Source organism: Pteronotus mesoamericanus, unplaced genomic scaffold (genome assembly GCF_021234165.1).
Source record: "Pteronotus mesoamericanus isolate MK-2021 breed Mesoamerican mustached bat unplaced genomic scaffold, CSHL_Meso_final contig_33, whole genome shotgun sequence".
Classification (NCBI taxonomy): domain Eukaryota; kingdom Metazoa; phylum Chordata; class Mammalia; order Chiroptera; family Mormoopidae; genus Pteronotus; species Pteronotus mesoamericanus.
In genome coordinates this window covers 5,869,252-5,887,961 of record NW_026555135.1, presented here as the reverse complement: position 1 = coordinate 5,887,961, position 18,710 = coordinate 5,869,252, and the positions used below count along the sequence as shown (strand labels likewise).

Below are 18,710 nucleotides of genomic sequence, written 5' to 3'. Positions count from 1 at the left end.
TGAAATGATGATCTTAAAGGCCAAAATCGACTTTTTAGCTGTCATCATTTTTATGGGAAGTTAACTGGGGTTATTGCCACAGAGCCAAATAAGAACCCATGCCTACAATTTGAGGGGGCAAAGCCCAACTTTTTCTTTAGAAATATTTTAAGACTTAAAACCTTAACTAATTTACACTTTCTTTGCCCCTTATTAGGCTATGAGAGCACATGCATAGGGCCATGGAAGAGCTCTGGTTTAGGAGTCAGGAGCCCAGCTGCTGCCCACTGCCCTGTGATGTCACCTTAAGCAAATCCCCTGAATAGACCTTTTGCACTCCATTTTCCTTCCATTTAAAAGGAGGTTGTTGAACTAGATTATCTCTCAGATCCATTCTAATTTGCAAGTTCTGCATATGAAATTAATAATAGGATCATCATATGACTAACCAGCTGGCTCTTTAGAATTTTTTTCAAGATGGCCCTGTCCATGGTCCTGCTTGCTGGCGTGTGATACCCAATCCAGTTTGTACTGTCAGGTGCGCTAGGTGAACGCCACAAAACAGAGGCTGTCTTTAGAGCAGCATCTCCAAATGCAGGCATAAGATACATTTAACCCTAAGGCTGTTGGTGAAGGGTCTCATTTAGCAAAATGCATTTTTTTCCCTCCAAGATCTCTATCAAACATTCTTTAAACAAGAATTGGATGTATCTGAAGTCATTCACTCTAATGAAATTAGTTTGTGGGTTGTTTAGGCAAGGAGCAGGAGGTGCAGATAAGAGACAAAATAAAATTGCACCAGCTTATTGGTTTACTTTAATTGGAGGATTTTTGCTTAAAGGGATTATCTATCATTACTAATGCAAATGGAAATCCTCTTTATAAACCCCTAAAATACAATGCAGTGCTGGAAAGTGGTCAGCATCAAAAGCAATTACTGTGACAAAAAAATTACATCAGTCTTGGAAAACAGAGGACAGAGCTTTCTATAGTTCATGTGAGACTACATGGTCCTTAATTTCTTTTGCCCTGGTCAAACCTATGTCCACTCAGTTTATGTTTTTACTTGTGATGTTAAAAATCTAGTTCCCTAGACACATCTCAAGGGGGAAAGCCTCAGACCCTGATCTGAGTGCATATTTGCTGTCCCTTCTGAAGGTATCAAAGAGGAGAGCTGATTCCGGAATGAGGATGAGAGACCCTGTTCCACCAGGAATGGGGAAGCAATGGGGTGTGATGGCAAAAGGATAAAAGGGCCTTGGGGCCAGAGAGTCCAGGGTTCGCCCCTGGCCCTGACATGTATCAGCTCTCTTAACTCATGCCAGTCACTCTGTCTCCTTTGGCCTTAGTTTCCTCATCTGTAGAACAAGGATGAAACCTAAAGAGGCACTCAGCAAATGTCTGTTCTTTCCTTCTTGCTATTCAAAGCCAAAGCCATTATAACATATCAGTTATTATATGGAAGCCCACACTAATTAACATTCTATCCTTAAAGATTTTGGAAAGATCCAGGCATTTTTTGAGTATTTTTAAAGGGTATATATATTGTTTAATAATGCAAATGAAACATATTCAAAATATTCACCATGTCTTTGAGAACAACATCAAACTGCAGTATATATTATATTTTTCAACATGGCTGTAACCGTTTCAGGGTTGTCATAGGACAGAAACCAAATACAGCAGCTTTTGCAAGTAAAGCCATAAGAACTTCTGTTATGCATTAATAGAGAAGGGGGGAAAAAAGCAATGAATAAACAAGCATTTCTGATGGTTGAATTGGTGGGCTAGGGATAGCATTTTCTTCTTTCTGCAGTGAAATCAAAATTGCCCATCAGTTTGAACCATGCATATTGCTGCACGCAGGCTCTGCTGGGCTCTCCAAAATGAAACAGCTTATTTTGATAACCAAATAAATTTCAAACAGTTGCTAAGGAAACTAAAGGATCCTTTATACAAGTTATTGCATTGAGAAAGAACCCAAAAAAAAGGTGGAAGGAGGGAGAGAATTTTAATTGATTAGAATTTTAGAACGTATGTCAATAGATCTCAGTTCAGCAAAGTAAAGGCTGTGATTGGGCAGTGCATGGAATTTCAATTCTTACAAATCTCTAATATTTTACTGAGCTAGGCAATCATTTCAAAATTTGCTGATAAATTTCTTTTATGGATATGATTGTGTATTTGTACAGCATTGCTATAGGAAACCTGACTTTGTATATATTTACAAAGAAGAAGGCCATTACCAGTAGAATCTGCCTTGTGAAACTTAATCTTGCTGTTGGGGTCCCTAATTCTGAGTTAAGTATTTTATACTGTTTGTTAAGCTTCTGGAGGCACCAACTGATGGAATAGTGTCCTTCTTATGAATGTTTGACATGGTGACTGTCGCCTTTAACTTTGAGGCCTGTTTGCCGGCTGCCACTTTATAAAAATTGTCAACTTTTTGTCACCCAGGATGCCAAGAAGTTCATCAGTGGGCCTTGCATGTACCTGGTCTGGCCTTGGCATTTAGCCTGTTCAGACTGTACCTTAAGTTGGACTATTGCTCTTGAAAAGGGTCAGTGAACTCTGCCTCCAGTGAGAATGTCTTGGAAGAGATATAATTAATCATTCATCAATTTAATGCTCTTAGAAGCAGTGTTCTAATAAATAAAAGGGAAGCCCAAATGGCTTCATATCTCAATGGTTTCTTAAGGAATCTGAGCCTCAGTATATGTTTTACTAGTATGAGAATTAACTGACCCAATATATGTGAAGATGCCCACCATATAGTTAGAGCTCATTAAATGATAGCAAAAACTACCCTTTACCTTCATTGCTATTACTACTACTAATAATACATTATCATCATCATCATCATCATCCAGAATGTACATAGGAATAAAAGGAATTTCATACACAGGGGCTTTCCCCTCCAGGTACCCCTACCTTCTGCCCTCTCTCAGCATTCCATCAATCGTAGGTTTTGCTGTGTCATAGGGTATTTTCTGTCCCACTGCACACAGCTTGGTGTTCAGAATTAAGAACAAAGAATCTTGGGTTGTAGGGTCTGGAAAGAAGACAGCGGTAAGGGTGTTTTAAAGACAGGAAAGGATGGGGGTGGTTTCACCCTGAACAGCCCTTAGCCCAGCCAGTCCAATGCCTCTTTCCCATCAGGCCGAGGTACTTGGCGGGCTGGAGCTCTTTCCCCTGAAAAGTACCCCCATCCCTGTGGTTAGTCCAGGGGACCACTGGGAACCAGAGGGGAGGAATAATAGATATTAAATCCCCAGGTGGGGCCCCTCCTTCCTTTCTCAAACATTACCCTCAGGACCTAGACTGGGGGAATTCTGGTCCAAGGTCTCTTCTGAACCAAAGTTCCAGAGTGGCCCTCACAGTGTCAGCCAAAAAAGTCATAGTCCTGGATGTGGAAGGGGTGCCCTAGACCAGAACTTATTGTTTTGATTTCATTGTGTACACACCAAAGAAAAATTTTTTTCTCCCAGTTTGGCCTCCTTAGGTTAAATAGTAGAGTGCTAGAAAAAATCTTTCTCCTCCTGTCTCTCCCTCCTCTGGGGTAAGAGCCAAGTAACTCATTTATGCCCCTGAGCCCACAGACCTCCCTAGAGTGTCTCTGGGTCTGGCCCCTGACCTGTAAGGCTAAAGAACGCAGCTGACACAATAGCTGTCTCCTGAAAACCTGCTCACTGGAGGGGAAAATGAACTGTGCATGGTTTTCTAGCAGCATGCCAAAATGCGGGAGAAGTTTTTATTTATTCTCAGACACAGGAATTATTGGAAGGCAGGCCATTCTCCAGTCTTATCAGCTCTGACTCCCACCTACTCACAAAGGAAATGAGTCCTTGGAATTAGCAGCCTTGGCCTTATTTCTGTGCAGTTTCTGGGAGTAAAAAGCTCAGAACTCATTCTGCTTTTGTTTCGTACTCCCTCAGAGTTCTGCTTCCTGAGGCAGAATTAGAAGCCGAAGGATATACTATTTTCTACCTGGACTGTAAAAGGATTGTGGTATTGAGAAACCAGAAATCAGATAAAGAATGAGAAAGTAATTCTCTTCCATCCTAATGCTTAGCAAATTTGGCTCCTGTCTCTGAACTTCAAACCACATGGTGGTGGTTTGTGTGTGTCTACATTCTCAAGGTACAAGTCTAGGGCACATTCCTTCCATAAAGGAATTGAACGCAGTCTTTCCCATGCTAATGACAGAATACTAGTGGTACTTATATTGAGAGCACGCATTTTAACTTTTTTTCTTGGCATATTTTAATTAAAATAACATTTAACGGTTTGAAGCTAAAAAACCTGATGTTTCTGCCTGGGAGTTTATAAGGGAATGATAACATATGGAGGAGTTTAACATTTAAATTGAATTGTATTATTTAAAACAGTAAAATATTTTATGACTACAACAATGCCCTGCCAAGCTCCATTTCAGCATCAAATATGCTTTGTAAGGAATCTTACAAAGCTGGGGGAAAAAGACATTTTAATTTCTTATTCCCCAAATGCTTTTTATGAAAAGTTCCCATAAACGTGTTTTCTTTACAAATGGCTTCTTGTTCTCTAAAGTGTCTCTTCGAACATCTCTAACAGCACAATGGGCTTAGAACTAGGATATCCAGGGGGTGCTTTCTAATGACAAATAAGATGTTGACTTTATTTGGGTTTTCCATTGTTCTAGGGGTGATCTTCTAATGCCCCTAGAGTCCCCTGCTCCCTCCCAATTCCTCAGAAGGCCAGTGTCTGGCAGGAAGTTACGGTTTATATTTTTTTACATGTGAATGTGTTTAATTACTAAATAGAGGATGTTTGGTAAGCAACCTTCCTTCCTGGCACCTGGGGTGTCCCCAGAAAGCTGTCACTGTCTTGATTGGTGAAAGAAAAAAACATCAAGAGACCCTACTCCTAATCAGTGCCCCCCAACCCCCTACGGCCTGCAGGGTTGGGGGCCTGGGTCAAATTTCCAAGTATGTCACAGGCTCTATGCCTAAACTTGAGAAATTCCCTTTGCCCCTTTAGCACCAAAAAAAAAAAAAAAAAAAAAAAAAGTTATTCGAAGACCTCCATCCTAGAAAAGGAAGCATTTTTCCTTCCTTCACAGGTACCCTCTTTCTCATCTTCCCCAACCCTACTATCCTTGTCCCCAACCCAACCCCCACCCCCATCCACATATCTCAGCCTCAGAATTTGACGTCCAATTATATATAAACTAGTGAACTTGTAAAAGGCCTTACTCCACTCGGGTCGTGTTTTCTACTGCCAGGGGAAGCACTCTTAGCTGGAAATTTAATAACAACACCTTGTTTCCCCTAACCATTCTATTTTAGCTTGCACGTTCTCTCTCTCTCTCCCTCTCTCTCTCTCTCTCTCTCTCTCTCTCTCTCATACACACACACACACACAGCCATTCTCATGTGACTGCAAATGAGTATATTTAGGATCAAAATATATCTTAACAAGCTGTGGAATTATGCAGTAAACAGATGGCCCTTGGGGAGGCCCATACTGCTTTGGAGGCATGAGTATTTTTAGCAGAACAATTTGAGTATCCCTGGAAAAGCAGTTCTGGACGTTTCTGCTCTTCAGTAGGGGAAGTGGGGAGGGGTGCTAGCGGCAGGCCATTGTGGAGAGGAGTGTGGACAGAGGGAGTCCTGCTCTTTCAGATGCAATAAGTGCTTGATTCACCTGTGTCTAATCCTGACATTTTTATCTTCCCTTCCCTGTGTCTTGGTAGGAAGGCCCAGTAGTTTCTTTCCAGAGGACAGTTTTATAGACTCTGGAGAAATCGACGTGGGCAGACGGGCTTCCCAGAAGATTCCTCCTGGCACTTTCTGGAGATCTCAAGTGTTCATAGACCATCCTGTGCATCTGAAATTCAATGTGTCTCTGGGAAAGGCAGCTCTGGTTGGCATTTATGGCAGAAAAGGCCTTCCTCCTTCACATACACAGGTAACCAGAATCTCACACACCTACGGCACCTATCTCAACTCTTAACCCAAAGACAAACACTTAATGCTTAAACCTGTGTCCTTGAGGGGAATTTTATGCATTTGCTAGCCCATTCATCCATCTGGCCTCTCTCAGACCCTGCCTTTCCAATGAGTAGAGTTACATCCTGGGGCTTTGAAAGAGAAGGGAATTCTAGGATATTTTTCAATTGCCTTTCTGGGTATATTGCCCCGTCTCCCAAGTTAAGTTATCTCAGAAAAATAATCTAGAGGAAAAAAGTATGCACTTTGGAGTCAGACAGACCTGAGTTTGAGTCCTCTCATTATCAGCCCTGAAACCTCAAGCCTGTTACTTATCCTGTCAGAGCAAGTTTCTTAATCTATCAAATGGGGATAACACTACCTATTTTGCAAGGTTACTGTGAAGAATAAAGAAGAACATTTATAAGGCAGCTACTGCAGGGTGTGGTTCAGAATAAATGTTATTTCCTTAGTCTCTTCCATTCTTTCTCCTTCAGAGTTTCACCTTTACTCAGCCACGTGCACGCCAGGAACACTAAGTAAACTCATCCAGGATAACTGTCATGTTACCAGTCACGATGGGTACAGAACAGACTGTTGTAATGTCCTCCTAGCTCTGGGATTGGAGTAACATAAATCATACGTATCTAGCAGACATTCCCAGGCCAAATGCAGTCCTCCTAGCACCCGCTGTTTTTACAATTTTTAGGTAAAAGCTAGATACATAGGTACATTTCCTAAGGGTGGAGTCACAGAAAAACAGAGAGAGCCTGGTCCCTGATTTTTGTTGTAGGACTGTGATTGCTAGTCCTTTCATTGCTAGTCCTAGACTTCATGCCTCCAGACATTTTTACATAAAATAGAATGAACTCCTATCTTGGTTTTTCAGAAAGATAGGTAGGTAGATATGGATAGGTAGAGATGACCCATGGTCCAATTTGCTTGCTAGCAGGCCAGTAGGATTAAACCACCTACCCATGGTAACACTGTGTATCTGACTTCTCCTGGGTCTTACACGAGCAGGCTCGGATCAGTTGGCAATTGTGTTTGACACGGCATGTAATTATTGATAGAGTTTTGAGCTAGTCCAGGTAAATTCCCCTGAAACTGCCCCCTGAAACTGGAGTGCTTAAAATGGATCATTGACAAAAGGAAGAGAGATATAAATCAACTTTTCATTTTCATGTGACCGACATTTAAGGCACACCCAGGGCTTCAGTCCCTATCCTAGACCCCTGGGTTTCCAGGATATTAAGTGGCTACGGTCGTTAAGTGGCTACGTTTCTGACCATGTGCCCACCTTTGGAAAATCATGGTTGTCCTGGTGTAGGCTCAGCCAGATGAAGACTTACCACACATACACCAAAATTATAGTAAAATGAGACCAAAAATGAATCCACTTATTGTTCTGTACTTACAAGAGAATAAACAGATTATTACCATGAAAAAAATGGAGTCTGGGGAGGACTTGGAGTTGGTCGATCAACCTTCCTGTGGCTTCAGCCTCTTTTGCCTGTCTCAAGTTGTACTTCTTGGGGTTTTCTCCAGGACAACCCTGAAGAAAGACTCTAGCATTGTGGCAAAGCAGATCCACTACTAATTGTGTTCTCTTTGTACTTCAGTTTGACTTTGTGGAGCTGCTGGATGGAAGGAGGCTCCTGACCCAGGAGGCACGAAGCCTGGAGGGACCCCAGCGCCAGTCTCGGGGAGCCGTTCCTCCCTCTAGCCATGAGACTGGCTTCATCCAGTATTTGGACTCCGGCATCTGGCACCTGGCTTTTTACAATGATGGGAAGGAGTCTGAAGTTGTTTCTTTTCTCACCACTGCCATCGGTAAGGAACCGTCATCCCTCTGTGGGATATTATTGTCTGTCTGCGTGAGAAGATGCCTGGGGTCACTGGGAGCCGAAGGTGACCTGGGGGGGTGTGCAGTCCAGAGCTGTCATGCTGCCTGCAGGCTAGCGTCAGGCCACCTCGACCTGCTGGACAGGGGATGGGAGTGAGATGTAGGGAAGTGAGGGAAAGAGTGACTGGAGGGGCTGAAAGGCTGTTCTGTGCTGGCACCTGAGCCCTGAGCGCGGAGCCCGCAGCCTTTCTCACGTTGTCTGCGGCACAGCGTGTGGGCCAGCGGGGCATGGGAGAGGCCCGACAGTGAGACAGCAGCCCTGGGTGCCCAGCCACGTGGAGGCAACATTTCTTTTCCTGAAACTTCTCCAACACCTTTTTTTTTTAAAAAACAGAGTCCCTTGGTTCAACTCACTGGTTTGTTATTTGGGTTTTTAGGGGGGGCGGTTTCTGTTTGTTTGTTTCGAATTGGGAGCTCTTAACCCCCAGCAGGTGAGAGGACAGGATAAAGGCTTGGAGGGTGAGGGGGCGTGGCAGTGTGAATGGCTGGGTGAGCGATGTCACCAGTCTCACCGGGGTTTGCTGGGGAGGGAGACGGCCTGATCTCCGACACAGTGAGCCCTGGTGTCTTAAACACATGCTTAACACCTTGGCTGCTCTCACCAGCAGGTTCCTGTTCAGCCAGAGCCTTTGACCACCTCTCAGGCCTGCGGGGGGTCTGGAAGCCTTCCCCTGTTGTAAGGACTGTCTCCCCTGTACCCACACATTCTATAGACTTTGTCTCCTCCTTACAGCACCACCGCGTGCTGTAGGATGCAGTAGACAGTGGGTCAGGTCAGACAACATTTTTTTCTGAGTGTATATAGGGAAGCACTATGACATGGGCTGGGGATAAAAATTTCCTCCAGGAGAATAAAACTTAGAGGAAGATAGCACATCATGAACCAGAACACTTGCTAATTAACGAAAAGTTCTGTGTGGTGTAGAGTTTACCTCAAAACTCTGTCTCGGTCCCTGGCTGGGAGTCTCTCTGAAAAACAACGTCTGACTCTGGCCGTTGGTTTCTAACACTCCTGCAAGACCCTGGCTCTTTTTCCTAGACAGCAGTAGTCATTTTCCGGCCACCTTTCTCTTCTTTGCGACTTTGCCCTTAGTGTTGAGGCAGAGAATCCCCTTCCATTAAACAAGGGCATGATTTATAAGTGTCTGCTCCAGCTGCGGTCTCTAGGGACAGCGGTGGGGCCATCAGGCAGCATCAGCTCAGATGCAGGAAACACCACCTGTGCTGTCCTTGTTCAGAAGTTTCTGTCCCAGCTGCCGGTCTCGGAGAGTCTGAAGGACAGGGACTTTGGCACAGTCTCCCCGCCACCAGCACCCAGCCAGGCCCCCACATGCAGTGTCACTCAGTCACTTCAGGAATGAGTGTGGGCGTGGCCCTTCCTCTGCGCAGGCCCCTTGGCAGGACTGGCAGCCGCCGCGGTCCTGCAGGTGCACTGCCGCGGTTTTCTCCCTGCGGGCGGCCTTGTGAGGGAGAGTGGAAAGTGTGCTCAGTGCTGAATCTCCACCACCAACCTGTGATTTGACCCTGCACAAATTACTGAAGTTTTCTGGCTCTTGGTTTCTCGAGATCCTGGAATTGGAGGCTGCCGCTCAGTGGTTGCTGTGACCCAGAGGCTAACGGCGCAGCCCCATTCTGTCATCGGAGAGCCGGTGCTGGTCCTCGCCGTCAATTAGGCTGTCACTCTGTGGGGTTTGCCAGCTTCCAGACCCTGTTCCTGCTTTCTTTGCAGACACGGCAGCTTCACTGTAGGGACATGATTATCAAGTCATTAGCAGTGCCTGAGTTACAGCTCTGTGGTGTCACAGCCTGCTTTCTCTCAGACGTGGTTCACCAACCAGCATAGAGCATCTTGCTTGCTCAGAACTAAGCTCTCTTAGAATCAGAATTCATTATTTGTAATAACTGAGCATGCATATGAAAGGATATTAGCACAAACCCCCAAAGAAAGTGACTTTTAATTAGGATATGCATCTTAGAGAAATAAAATATAGGTACAGCTAGGTGCCCTTCCCAACTCTTGGCTTGTCGCAGCTTGCTAACCTGCTTTGTCATAATTAAGGAGATGGTGGTGTTTTTCCCTCTGGTTCTCCTCTTCTCACCTAAATGATGAAATCTGTCTTCACCTCCCTTAACCCTATAGTGTCTTTCGGAGCAGGTAGGCTGCCCTGTGCTTCTCAGAGTCGTAGGAATCACCTGGTGTCTTGATAAAATGCAGACTCTGCTTCGGCAGATCTGGGCGGGTCCCTGGAGTCAGCATTTCTCACCAGCACTTGGGGACACCTGTGCTGCTCGTCTGCCGACCACATTTTGAGTAGCCAGAGGTTATGGTATCTTAGGAGTGGTCTCAAACGTTGTTGCACAAAGGAATCCCCTGGGAAGCTGGCTTAAAATTCAGACTCCTGGGCCTTTTCCCCACAAATGCGACCCAGTGGGCCCGAGGTAGAGCTCAGGGGATCCCCATGGTCTGTTAACTAAGCTTTGCAAGCAAATGCCTTATGAGCCCTGACTTCCATTCCTTCCTTCCCTTCCTGTCTCACATTAGCGCCTTGACAATGGTCAGTCACCTCACCTCTCTGGGCCTCATTTGTCTTGTCTGAAAAATGAAATAGCAAGATTACTGTGCACTCCCCATTGCAAAGATGATAGGGAGCAGATATCAAGTGGCTAGCACAGGCTTTAGGTGCTGTGAGCACTCGATAAATGGAAGTTGTTAATGAAGGAAAACTTGTCTTCCTTCCTTCAAACCGCAGTGATTGTTTAATGAATACCTTTTATTCTTTAATACACAAAAACAGACCAGTTCTGATGTTGCTGTTAATCCTTTTCTCCCTACGAGTTGCTGGCATTGAGGCTCAGCTGTCTGTGGTTGTTACCTGTGAGTTATGCGTTGTAATTTGTCTTGGCAGGTTAATTAAAAGTTTAGGTCTTGTTTCAGTGAAGTCATTATGGTCCCAGTATACAACTGTAACTCTCAGGTTTGCACAATACACAGATTGGAATATGACCCTCCCTTCATTACATGTTGAAGTGCAGACTAGAATTTAAGGAGATCTGCGATGTCAGGATCCAGAGCATTTATGTCTGTTTGTAATTAAGTAACAGGAGAAATAATTGTGTTTAATTTAACAAATGGCTAGATGGTGTACCTTTTTGCTTTTCCCTCCATTTAATGCAATCCAGCTGATGATTTTAAATTAAATGAGTTTATCTTTGCCTTAAAAATATCTAAATGCACTTTACAAAGTGTATGCACAAATATCAACACACAGAGACCTGATGTTGACAGAGCTCCCTGTGAACTAGATGTATTTACACAGGCACCCTCCCCCACAACCCACTGAAACAAAGTTATGGAATGAAACGTGGCAGCTTTTTTCAGAAAGAACAGGCTTTCCCCCATATGTGGAAATACAGAATTTGATGATACTGGTGTTTCTAGTCCTTGCTCCTGTGGGGTGGGCAGCCTTGTTGACACCCAGAATGGAATGAAGCAGGAGGATGTATACCAGTAGCCAAAATAGAACTTACCATTGCAATTTACAAAGGGCCTTAAAAACCTTCTTTAAGCCTTGCAGTGATTCCATGAGGCAATGATTCTTATTTGTATTATCACTCCCTGTTGCAGATGAGGAAATTGAGCTCCAGGGATGCTAAGAGAAAAGCCAGGACTTGACGTGGCCTCTGTCTGTCTCCGAAGTTTGTTGTCTGCCCTCTTTAGCAACCTGCCTCCTTCCCAGGATAAACCTCTTCTTTCCTGTATTACACTCACTTTTCGTTTTCCACCTATTTATTCATGCAGCAAACATTTATTTTTATTTTATTTTTCAATTACAGTTTACATTCAATATTACTTTGTATTAGTTTCAGATGTACAGCATAGTGGTTAGATAATCATATACTTTACAAACTCTTCCCCCCACCCCGTATTTCCAGTACACGTCAAACATCATATGTAATTATAATATTATGGACTATATTCCCTGGGTTGTCCTTTATATCCCTGTGACTCTTCTGCAACTGCCAATTTGTGTTTCTTAATTCCTTCACCTTTTTCATTCAATCCCCCAAACCCTCTCCTCTCTGACGGCCATCAGTCTGTTTTTGGTATCGTGAGTTCGTTTCAGTTTGGTTTGTTTATTTTGTTCTTTAGATTCCACATATAAGTGAAATTATGTGGTATTTGTCTTTCTCTGACTGACTTATTTCATTTGGCGTAATACCCTGTAGGTCCTTCCATGCTGTCACAAATGGTAAGATTTCATTCCTTTTTATGGCCAAGTAATATTCTACCATATATATAAAATATATTTGAAAAGCATTATATATATGCAATATATATGCAAGATACATATATATATGTATCAATTTTTTATCCACTTGTCTATTGATGGGCACCTCACTGCTTTCATATCTTGGCTATGAACATAGGGGTGCATATATTCTTTCAAATTAGTGTTTTGGATATATACCCAGAAGTGGAATTGCTGGGTCATAAGGCAGATCCATTTTTAATTTTCTTGAGGACCCTCCATACTGTTTTCCACAGTGGCTGTACCAATCTGCATTCCCACCAATAGTGCACAAGGGCTCCCGTAATGTAGCAAACATTTAAAAAGCTCCTACTGTGAGTTGGAGGCTATACTTAGCTCTTTTCTTTATGTAATTTAATCCTCACAAGACCTTAGACAGTATGTATTTTGACCTCAACTTTACAGATGAAGAAATTGAGGCTCAGAGAATCTAATTGACTTGCCCAAAGTCTCAGTTTGTAAGGGCAGAGCTGGGATGGAAACTTTGTCTCCAAACCCCTCCATCTCCACACTATGCCAGTGTCTTAACTATTTGCAATGATACTATTAAATATTTTACTTCCATTTGTGTTACATGGAATATAATTTCACTTTTATTAACTTGCAAGCATCTTACATCAACCCAGGAAATTTTCTTAAGTCATTAAAAAGACCATGAAAAAATATTAAAGCATCCAAAGCTTTTCACATAAAAATGGCTTCATGTGCTTTACTTGCAACCCCAAGACCTGACAAGTCAGTTTTACAGAGCTCTGGATCTCCGGAGAGCATCTTATTAATTTTGGTTGATCCTGAAGCATAGAAGGACAGAGCAACCTAACATTGTGGCAGTGTGAGCCAAGTTGGAAAATAGCAGAGGCTCCACAGTGGATTTAGAAACCCAGAGAAGAGAAATGAGAATCATTGGTAGAAAACCTAAGCCCTGGTGATTTTTATGAGACAGGTGCTGGGGTCTGAGGACACTCGTCTAATTAAGGAGAAGGGTCCTTTTGTTCATGCCCAGACAGCTGCTGCAAATTGACATATTCTATGTCCAAGAACTAAACAAACATTGCACCCCCCGCTCTTTCCCAAGTTGGAGATACAGAGAAGGTGCGACATGGTTTCTGGCAAAAGTAGCTAATGGCCCAGATTAAGGAGAGGAAACATTTACACAGTAAGTACCTCTAATCCAAGAAAAGGACAAAGAAAGGTCACTCCTGGAGTCACTGGTGAAAGTGCTATGAGGATGGGAGAAAGGCAGGGGGCATGTCCAGGTGGATGGGTCAGGGAGGGCTCTCTGAATGAAGTGACATTTGATGGGACCTTAAAGGGTGGGCAGAATCTGCACATTTAAAGAAGGAAAATGTGGCACAGGGGGTGCGGGGTGGGGGGAGTTGTTGAGGAGTTCATTCTAGGTAGCAGGGACAGCATGAGCAAAAGGCAGGTAGGCAGAAAATTAATTGCTGGCTGTAAGGAGCCAGCACTTCCATTTGATGAGAGCCCAGGACGCCCTGAAGGGAAGAAGCGAGCCATCAGGGAGAGCCTTGAATGCCGCCCTAAGGAAAAAGTGCATTCTGCAGGTTTTTGAGTGAGGAACTAAAATGATTAGAGCCAGAGGGCTTACAAGAGCCTATTAATTTATGTAACTGAAAGAGGTTACTGGGATTGAGCTGTGTGATTTCATGAGAAAGAGAGAAAAAGGAGGGTAAGGAGGAGCCAGAACAGACAGGACTGGTTCAGTGAATTAGTGGTGTTTTTCCCTGCTGTTCCTGCAATCCGTTCCTCTCTTTCCTAGCTGTGAATAGAGACTTTCAGGTAAGTTTCCATCTTGCATGGTGTTCAAAATTGGGTTCTTTCTGATTTTCCGAAGACCACTGGACTGTGCTATTTCTATATGCCCCTTGCTGTGATTAGGCAAGACTACTGTTCATTGGCCTCTGAGAGCTTTTGCCAGGATCTGGAGAGAAAATCCCAGACGTTCTATACTGTAATTTGTATAAAAAAAAACCCTGCACTACTTCAAAGTAAGTGAAACTAAGAAAAGTGATTAGGAATGGTTTTCGGTCTTTAGTGTACTGTGCCTTCTCTGTTCCACATACCCCCTTCCTCCAAATGGTAAGATACCACACCGCACTGAATAATCAAGGGCTCTCGGTAACCAGTCGGCCTTCTTGTAAATGACATTGGCAGCACTTTGCAAACTTTATTTGGAGAAGTGCCCTGTGAATTCCCCTCGCCCTGGTAGCAGAGATTTATTCGGAGCAGTCTGGTAGAAGTGAAATGAAACCGCAGGCTGAGGGAGAGCTCCAGACAGCAGAGTGGAGACGAATTGTGGCCAAAAGTCCGTGCCGGGGAGGAGAGCCGGGACATCAGAGGGCTGCGGCCCGGAGGGCAGCCCTACTCATAGCCGTCCCCTTCATGGAGGGCCACCGGCGGGCCCGGGTCCCACCACCCTGCCCTGCCTCTCCCCGCCCCCCGCTCCCAGACCTGTCTTGGACTGCTGAACCTTCTGAATTCTCTGGGACCTGGGACCTCAAGGGCAGGACAGAAGAAAAGGTACCTCGAGGGCACAGTGGGTACCAAGCAATAAAGCTGGTCTCTCTGTGGGAATAGCTAGAAATGCGTTTAGTGTGCAAATAACATGATTCCTAGCAGTGGCTTCTCAGCGGGGCTTGAACACTCTCGTGCATACTCTCGGTCTAGGGAGCATCCCCTGGGCTGGCGCAGCGGGCCGGCCCTGGTGCTGGGGCTGCTGTTTCCACGCTTGCCCCCACCTGCGGCCCTAAGATGCTGCTCCACCTTGAGAACCCATGTCTGCATATCAGGCAGGAAAAAGAAGAAAGGGGGAAGGAAACAGGGAAGCCAAATTTTTCCTTAAACACTCAGCTTACATTTCTTTGGCAGAGCTGTGTTCCTTGGACACTTAGAGCTGTAAGGAAATCTGAGAAGGTGAATTTTTTGAAAAAAAAAATTTATTGACTGATTATTAGAGAGAGAGGGAGGGGGAGAGTGGGGGAGAGAAGGGGAGAGAAACATCAACCCATTGCCCCGCCCGTCCATGCATTCACTGTGACTCCTGCAAGTGCCCTGACCCAGAGATCAAACCTGCAACCTGGCACAAAGGGACAGCGCTCCAAGCAACTGAGCTACCCCTCCAGGGCAGTGGGGAAGAGTATATGGGGCCATCAGTGTCTGTCACAGGCTTCACTGAATCGGTTCGGTTCAACAGATACCGGCTGAGAGCTTCTTCCTCTGAGCCAGCCCCTGGCCGGGGCACTACGTGCAGAAATGGCACAGACATGGTGCTTGCCCATGAGATTATCTCGGACTAGTAAGTGAGGCTGAGAAAAAGGAGAAGCTGGACCATATAACTGAGCAAGAGGGAAAAGGCTTGGTTCAGTCTCATTACAGCATCCAAGTGGCAAGGCCTTTTTTATGAAGCCTCAAAGCCCCTTGAATGATGTGATAAAAGGGATGGGCAGAAGCAGCAGCTTCAGACGGGTTGCAGGCAGACCTAGACACTGTTCGTTTTCTCATTCAACCAGTGATTACAAACTGCCTTCTATGTGCCGTGTCCTCAGCAGGCATTAGTATCTCTGGCATATAGCACAGCCATGCTTCTTGCTCTCAAGAAGGTTACAGACATGCTTGAGACAGCTGGAGATCTTAAGTTTAAATAGAATCATCAAGTATACATACATATGTATGTATTATGTCATGGTAAATATTCATTGTGGTAAAGAACAGAAGAGGGTACCCTAGAGAAACAAACAGGAAACCTAATTTAGATTGCTGGGGCCGGGATGGGAAGAGGAGTTGTTTAGATGAAAGTTCGGAGAAAGAATATACCAAGTAGATGGAAGAGCATGTGCAGAGGCCCCGGGACAGACAAGAGCTGGGATTGTCTGAGGAACTTGAAGATGGTCACATTGTAGGGTGTGGGGGTCAAAGGGCCAAAAGGCATCAGGTAAGGCTGAAGAGAAACCAGGAGTCAGACTGCACAGGGCTTTCCTAGGCTGGTGGAGAGTTTTTTCTTCTTTTGTTTGTTAATTAATCCCAAGGTAACCGGAAGACGCTGTGAGACTTTGAGCTAACGTGACCTGATTTCCACCTTTGAAAGTTTCTTGAGCTGTAGGAGCTGGGACACTGTAATCTAGGGGGGACTCGGGCAGGAGGCCTTGGAAATGGAGATACGTGAACAGATTGGAGCTTAATATATATGGATCCTTGGAGGTTATTGGCAAACCCCAATAAGATGTTAACATGTTTCCTAGGGAAAGAGATTAAAGCAGAAAAAGGGTTGAGGAACAGTCCCTTTTAGGGGTAGATGAGTAAAGACACGCAGCTGGCAAAGGAGGTTGTGAAGGTCAGCAACGTGAAGAGGAGGGGACCGGAAGAAAGTGCTGGCCAGGAGCTCAGTAGGAAGAATCCATATATTTTAGGAGTCTTCCCTTTGAGCACTTTAGCCATCCTCCCCTACCCAGAGCCAGAGCTTCCACTGCACTTCCAGGGTATTTTTGCCACTTGGGGATACATAATGCCACAAGCCTTCCCAAACCTTTTATTTTTTTCAATCTCACTTTTAAAGATAAGGAAACTCACACAACTCTCCAGGGTCACACAACTTCCAAGCGGCAGAGCCAGGATCATAACTACAGCGAACTACTGATGGAGCACTGGTTCTGTGCCAGGCACCGCACTGGCTGCTTTCCTGCTTAGTTCTCAGAACAACCCAGAAATTACATCATGTTGTGTTTACACATAGCAGATAAAGAAACTGAGGCCCGGCGATCTTGTGCAATTTGCCAAATAGGAAATAACAGCTAGGGTAGCAACCTAAAGCCTGTGCTCTTTCTCTTACCTCCTAGCAGCCAGGTTTCTAGTGTGTGATGATATCCGTGTGTGTCCTCATACGCTGTCATAGCCGAGGATTGTCACTGTAGGTGGGGTCTCAGAGATTATGACGTGCCCAGCTCCTAGGCTCTCAGTGTGCCGGCAGCATGCCTGCTGTCAGCAGCTGCAGGGGGCCCGTCTGCCTTGTCTCAAGAGCAGCCTGACCTGTCCTGACTGCCGCTGAAGGGGCCCCGACTCCCACCCCATGCAGGTGGAGCGCCCAAGAGAAGATATTTTATTAGCGATGGTTTAATTTTTATAGCTGATGATGGAATTTTTATTTTCTGATAGCTCTCTCCTCTCTCGTGTGATAAAAGTAGCTCATGTTCATCTCGCCAGCTAGCTTTTCTATTGCAAATAAGCACCTTTTTTAGAAGGGATCTCACACGTATCTTTTTTCTCTCCCTTTACAGTACCACTGATATGTGGGACATGGTTAATGTCTGCCCTCCTGTCCTGTAACCAGGTCTGCTAGACTTGACACTGGTGGTAGATAGTTGAGATTGTCACTGTGACCAGAGAGGCAGTGTGGTTTGGACAAGGGGCAAAGGCTTTGGTTTGGAGTCAAACAGACCCCGGTTTGAATCCTGGCTACACTATTTATATGCCACGGGACCTGGGATAAGTCTGAACCTCACCTAACGTACCTGTAATTAGGGAAAAACCCACTTTAGAGAGTCTGACAATGACATGAAGCATGTGATTTGTGGTAAGTTCTCAGCATGTTTTGAATTAGTCAGCATTTGCTGAATATCTAGAGATTCATCCGTAACTAAAACAGAAGCCTTGCCCTCAAAGAGCCTGTAGTCAACTGGGAAAACTGCCTGTCCCATAGATAATTCCAGTATAAAGTGATCTGCTCCGATGGCATGGGCTCTGCAAGCTGCCGGCAGAGAGGAGGGCGGCTGCCTCTGCCGGGGGATGCGGGGGGCGGGGGCAAGATGAGGGTGTGAGCATAAAGGGCTTACTGTGAAAAAAGTGCTCAGTGAGTGTGCGGATATTAACTGTTATCCACATGGGGCCAAACAGAAGTAAGAAGAAGAAAAGAAATATAGGAAAAGTGTTACTCAAAAAAAAAAAAAAAATAGGAGAAATGGACGTAAGATAGTAACCATCTCTGCTCAACCACAGACATGGTCACTGTGGACCATGCAGGAAGGGATCGTCATTTGCATTTTGGAAATGGGGAAACAGTCAACGCACAGTAGCTCACAAGAGGACCTGAAGCCAGCTCTTCTGAATCCAATCCCAGCAACTTCTCCCGAAGCCCAGTTGCCTAGAACAGGACTCTGAACATGGCAGACCCGCATCAGAAGATCAGTGAGCACCACATGAAAAGATCAAAGATCACAGATGCTCCCTGCAGCCTAGAACCTTCTTCTGTGGGCAGCTCTGAAGGATGGAGCGCACAACTGCCAGTTCAGGGCACTGCCGGAGGCAGCTGGCCGAGGAAGGCTCGTTCAGTCCTGGGGAACCTGTGCCCTCCAAGGCTGCTGGACTCAGAGGGCACAGCACCTCGGAAACTGGTTCAAATCCTGCAGTCTTTTTATGTGGGTCCTGCTGCAGCTCAAAAATGGAAATGTGTGTTATAGAACATTCTGAGGCACTGTTATTTGTCCTTATAAATCTGATCATCTTCCGATTCCATAAGGAACTCAGGTGATCCATTCT

General features: G+C 44.9%; 1 protein-coding gene across 3 annotated transcripts in view; it reads left to right on the top strand.

The window, feature by feature from the left end:
- TENM4 (teneurin transmembrane protein 4) overlaps positions 1-18,710 on the top strand; it is a 375,996-nt gene that overhangs the window by 190,791 nt on the left and 166,495 nt on the right. For all 3 annotated transcript variants that reach the window (XM_054576340.1, XM_054576339.1, XM_054576338.1), the window contains 2 exons: positions 5,714-5,928; positions 7,571-7,781. In XM_054576340.1, the coding sequence (XP_054432315.1) occupies positions 5,714-5,928; positions 7,571-7,781 (426 nt within the window). The remainder of the gene's footprint in view (positions 1-5,713; positions 5,929-7,570; positions 7,782-18,710) is intronic.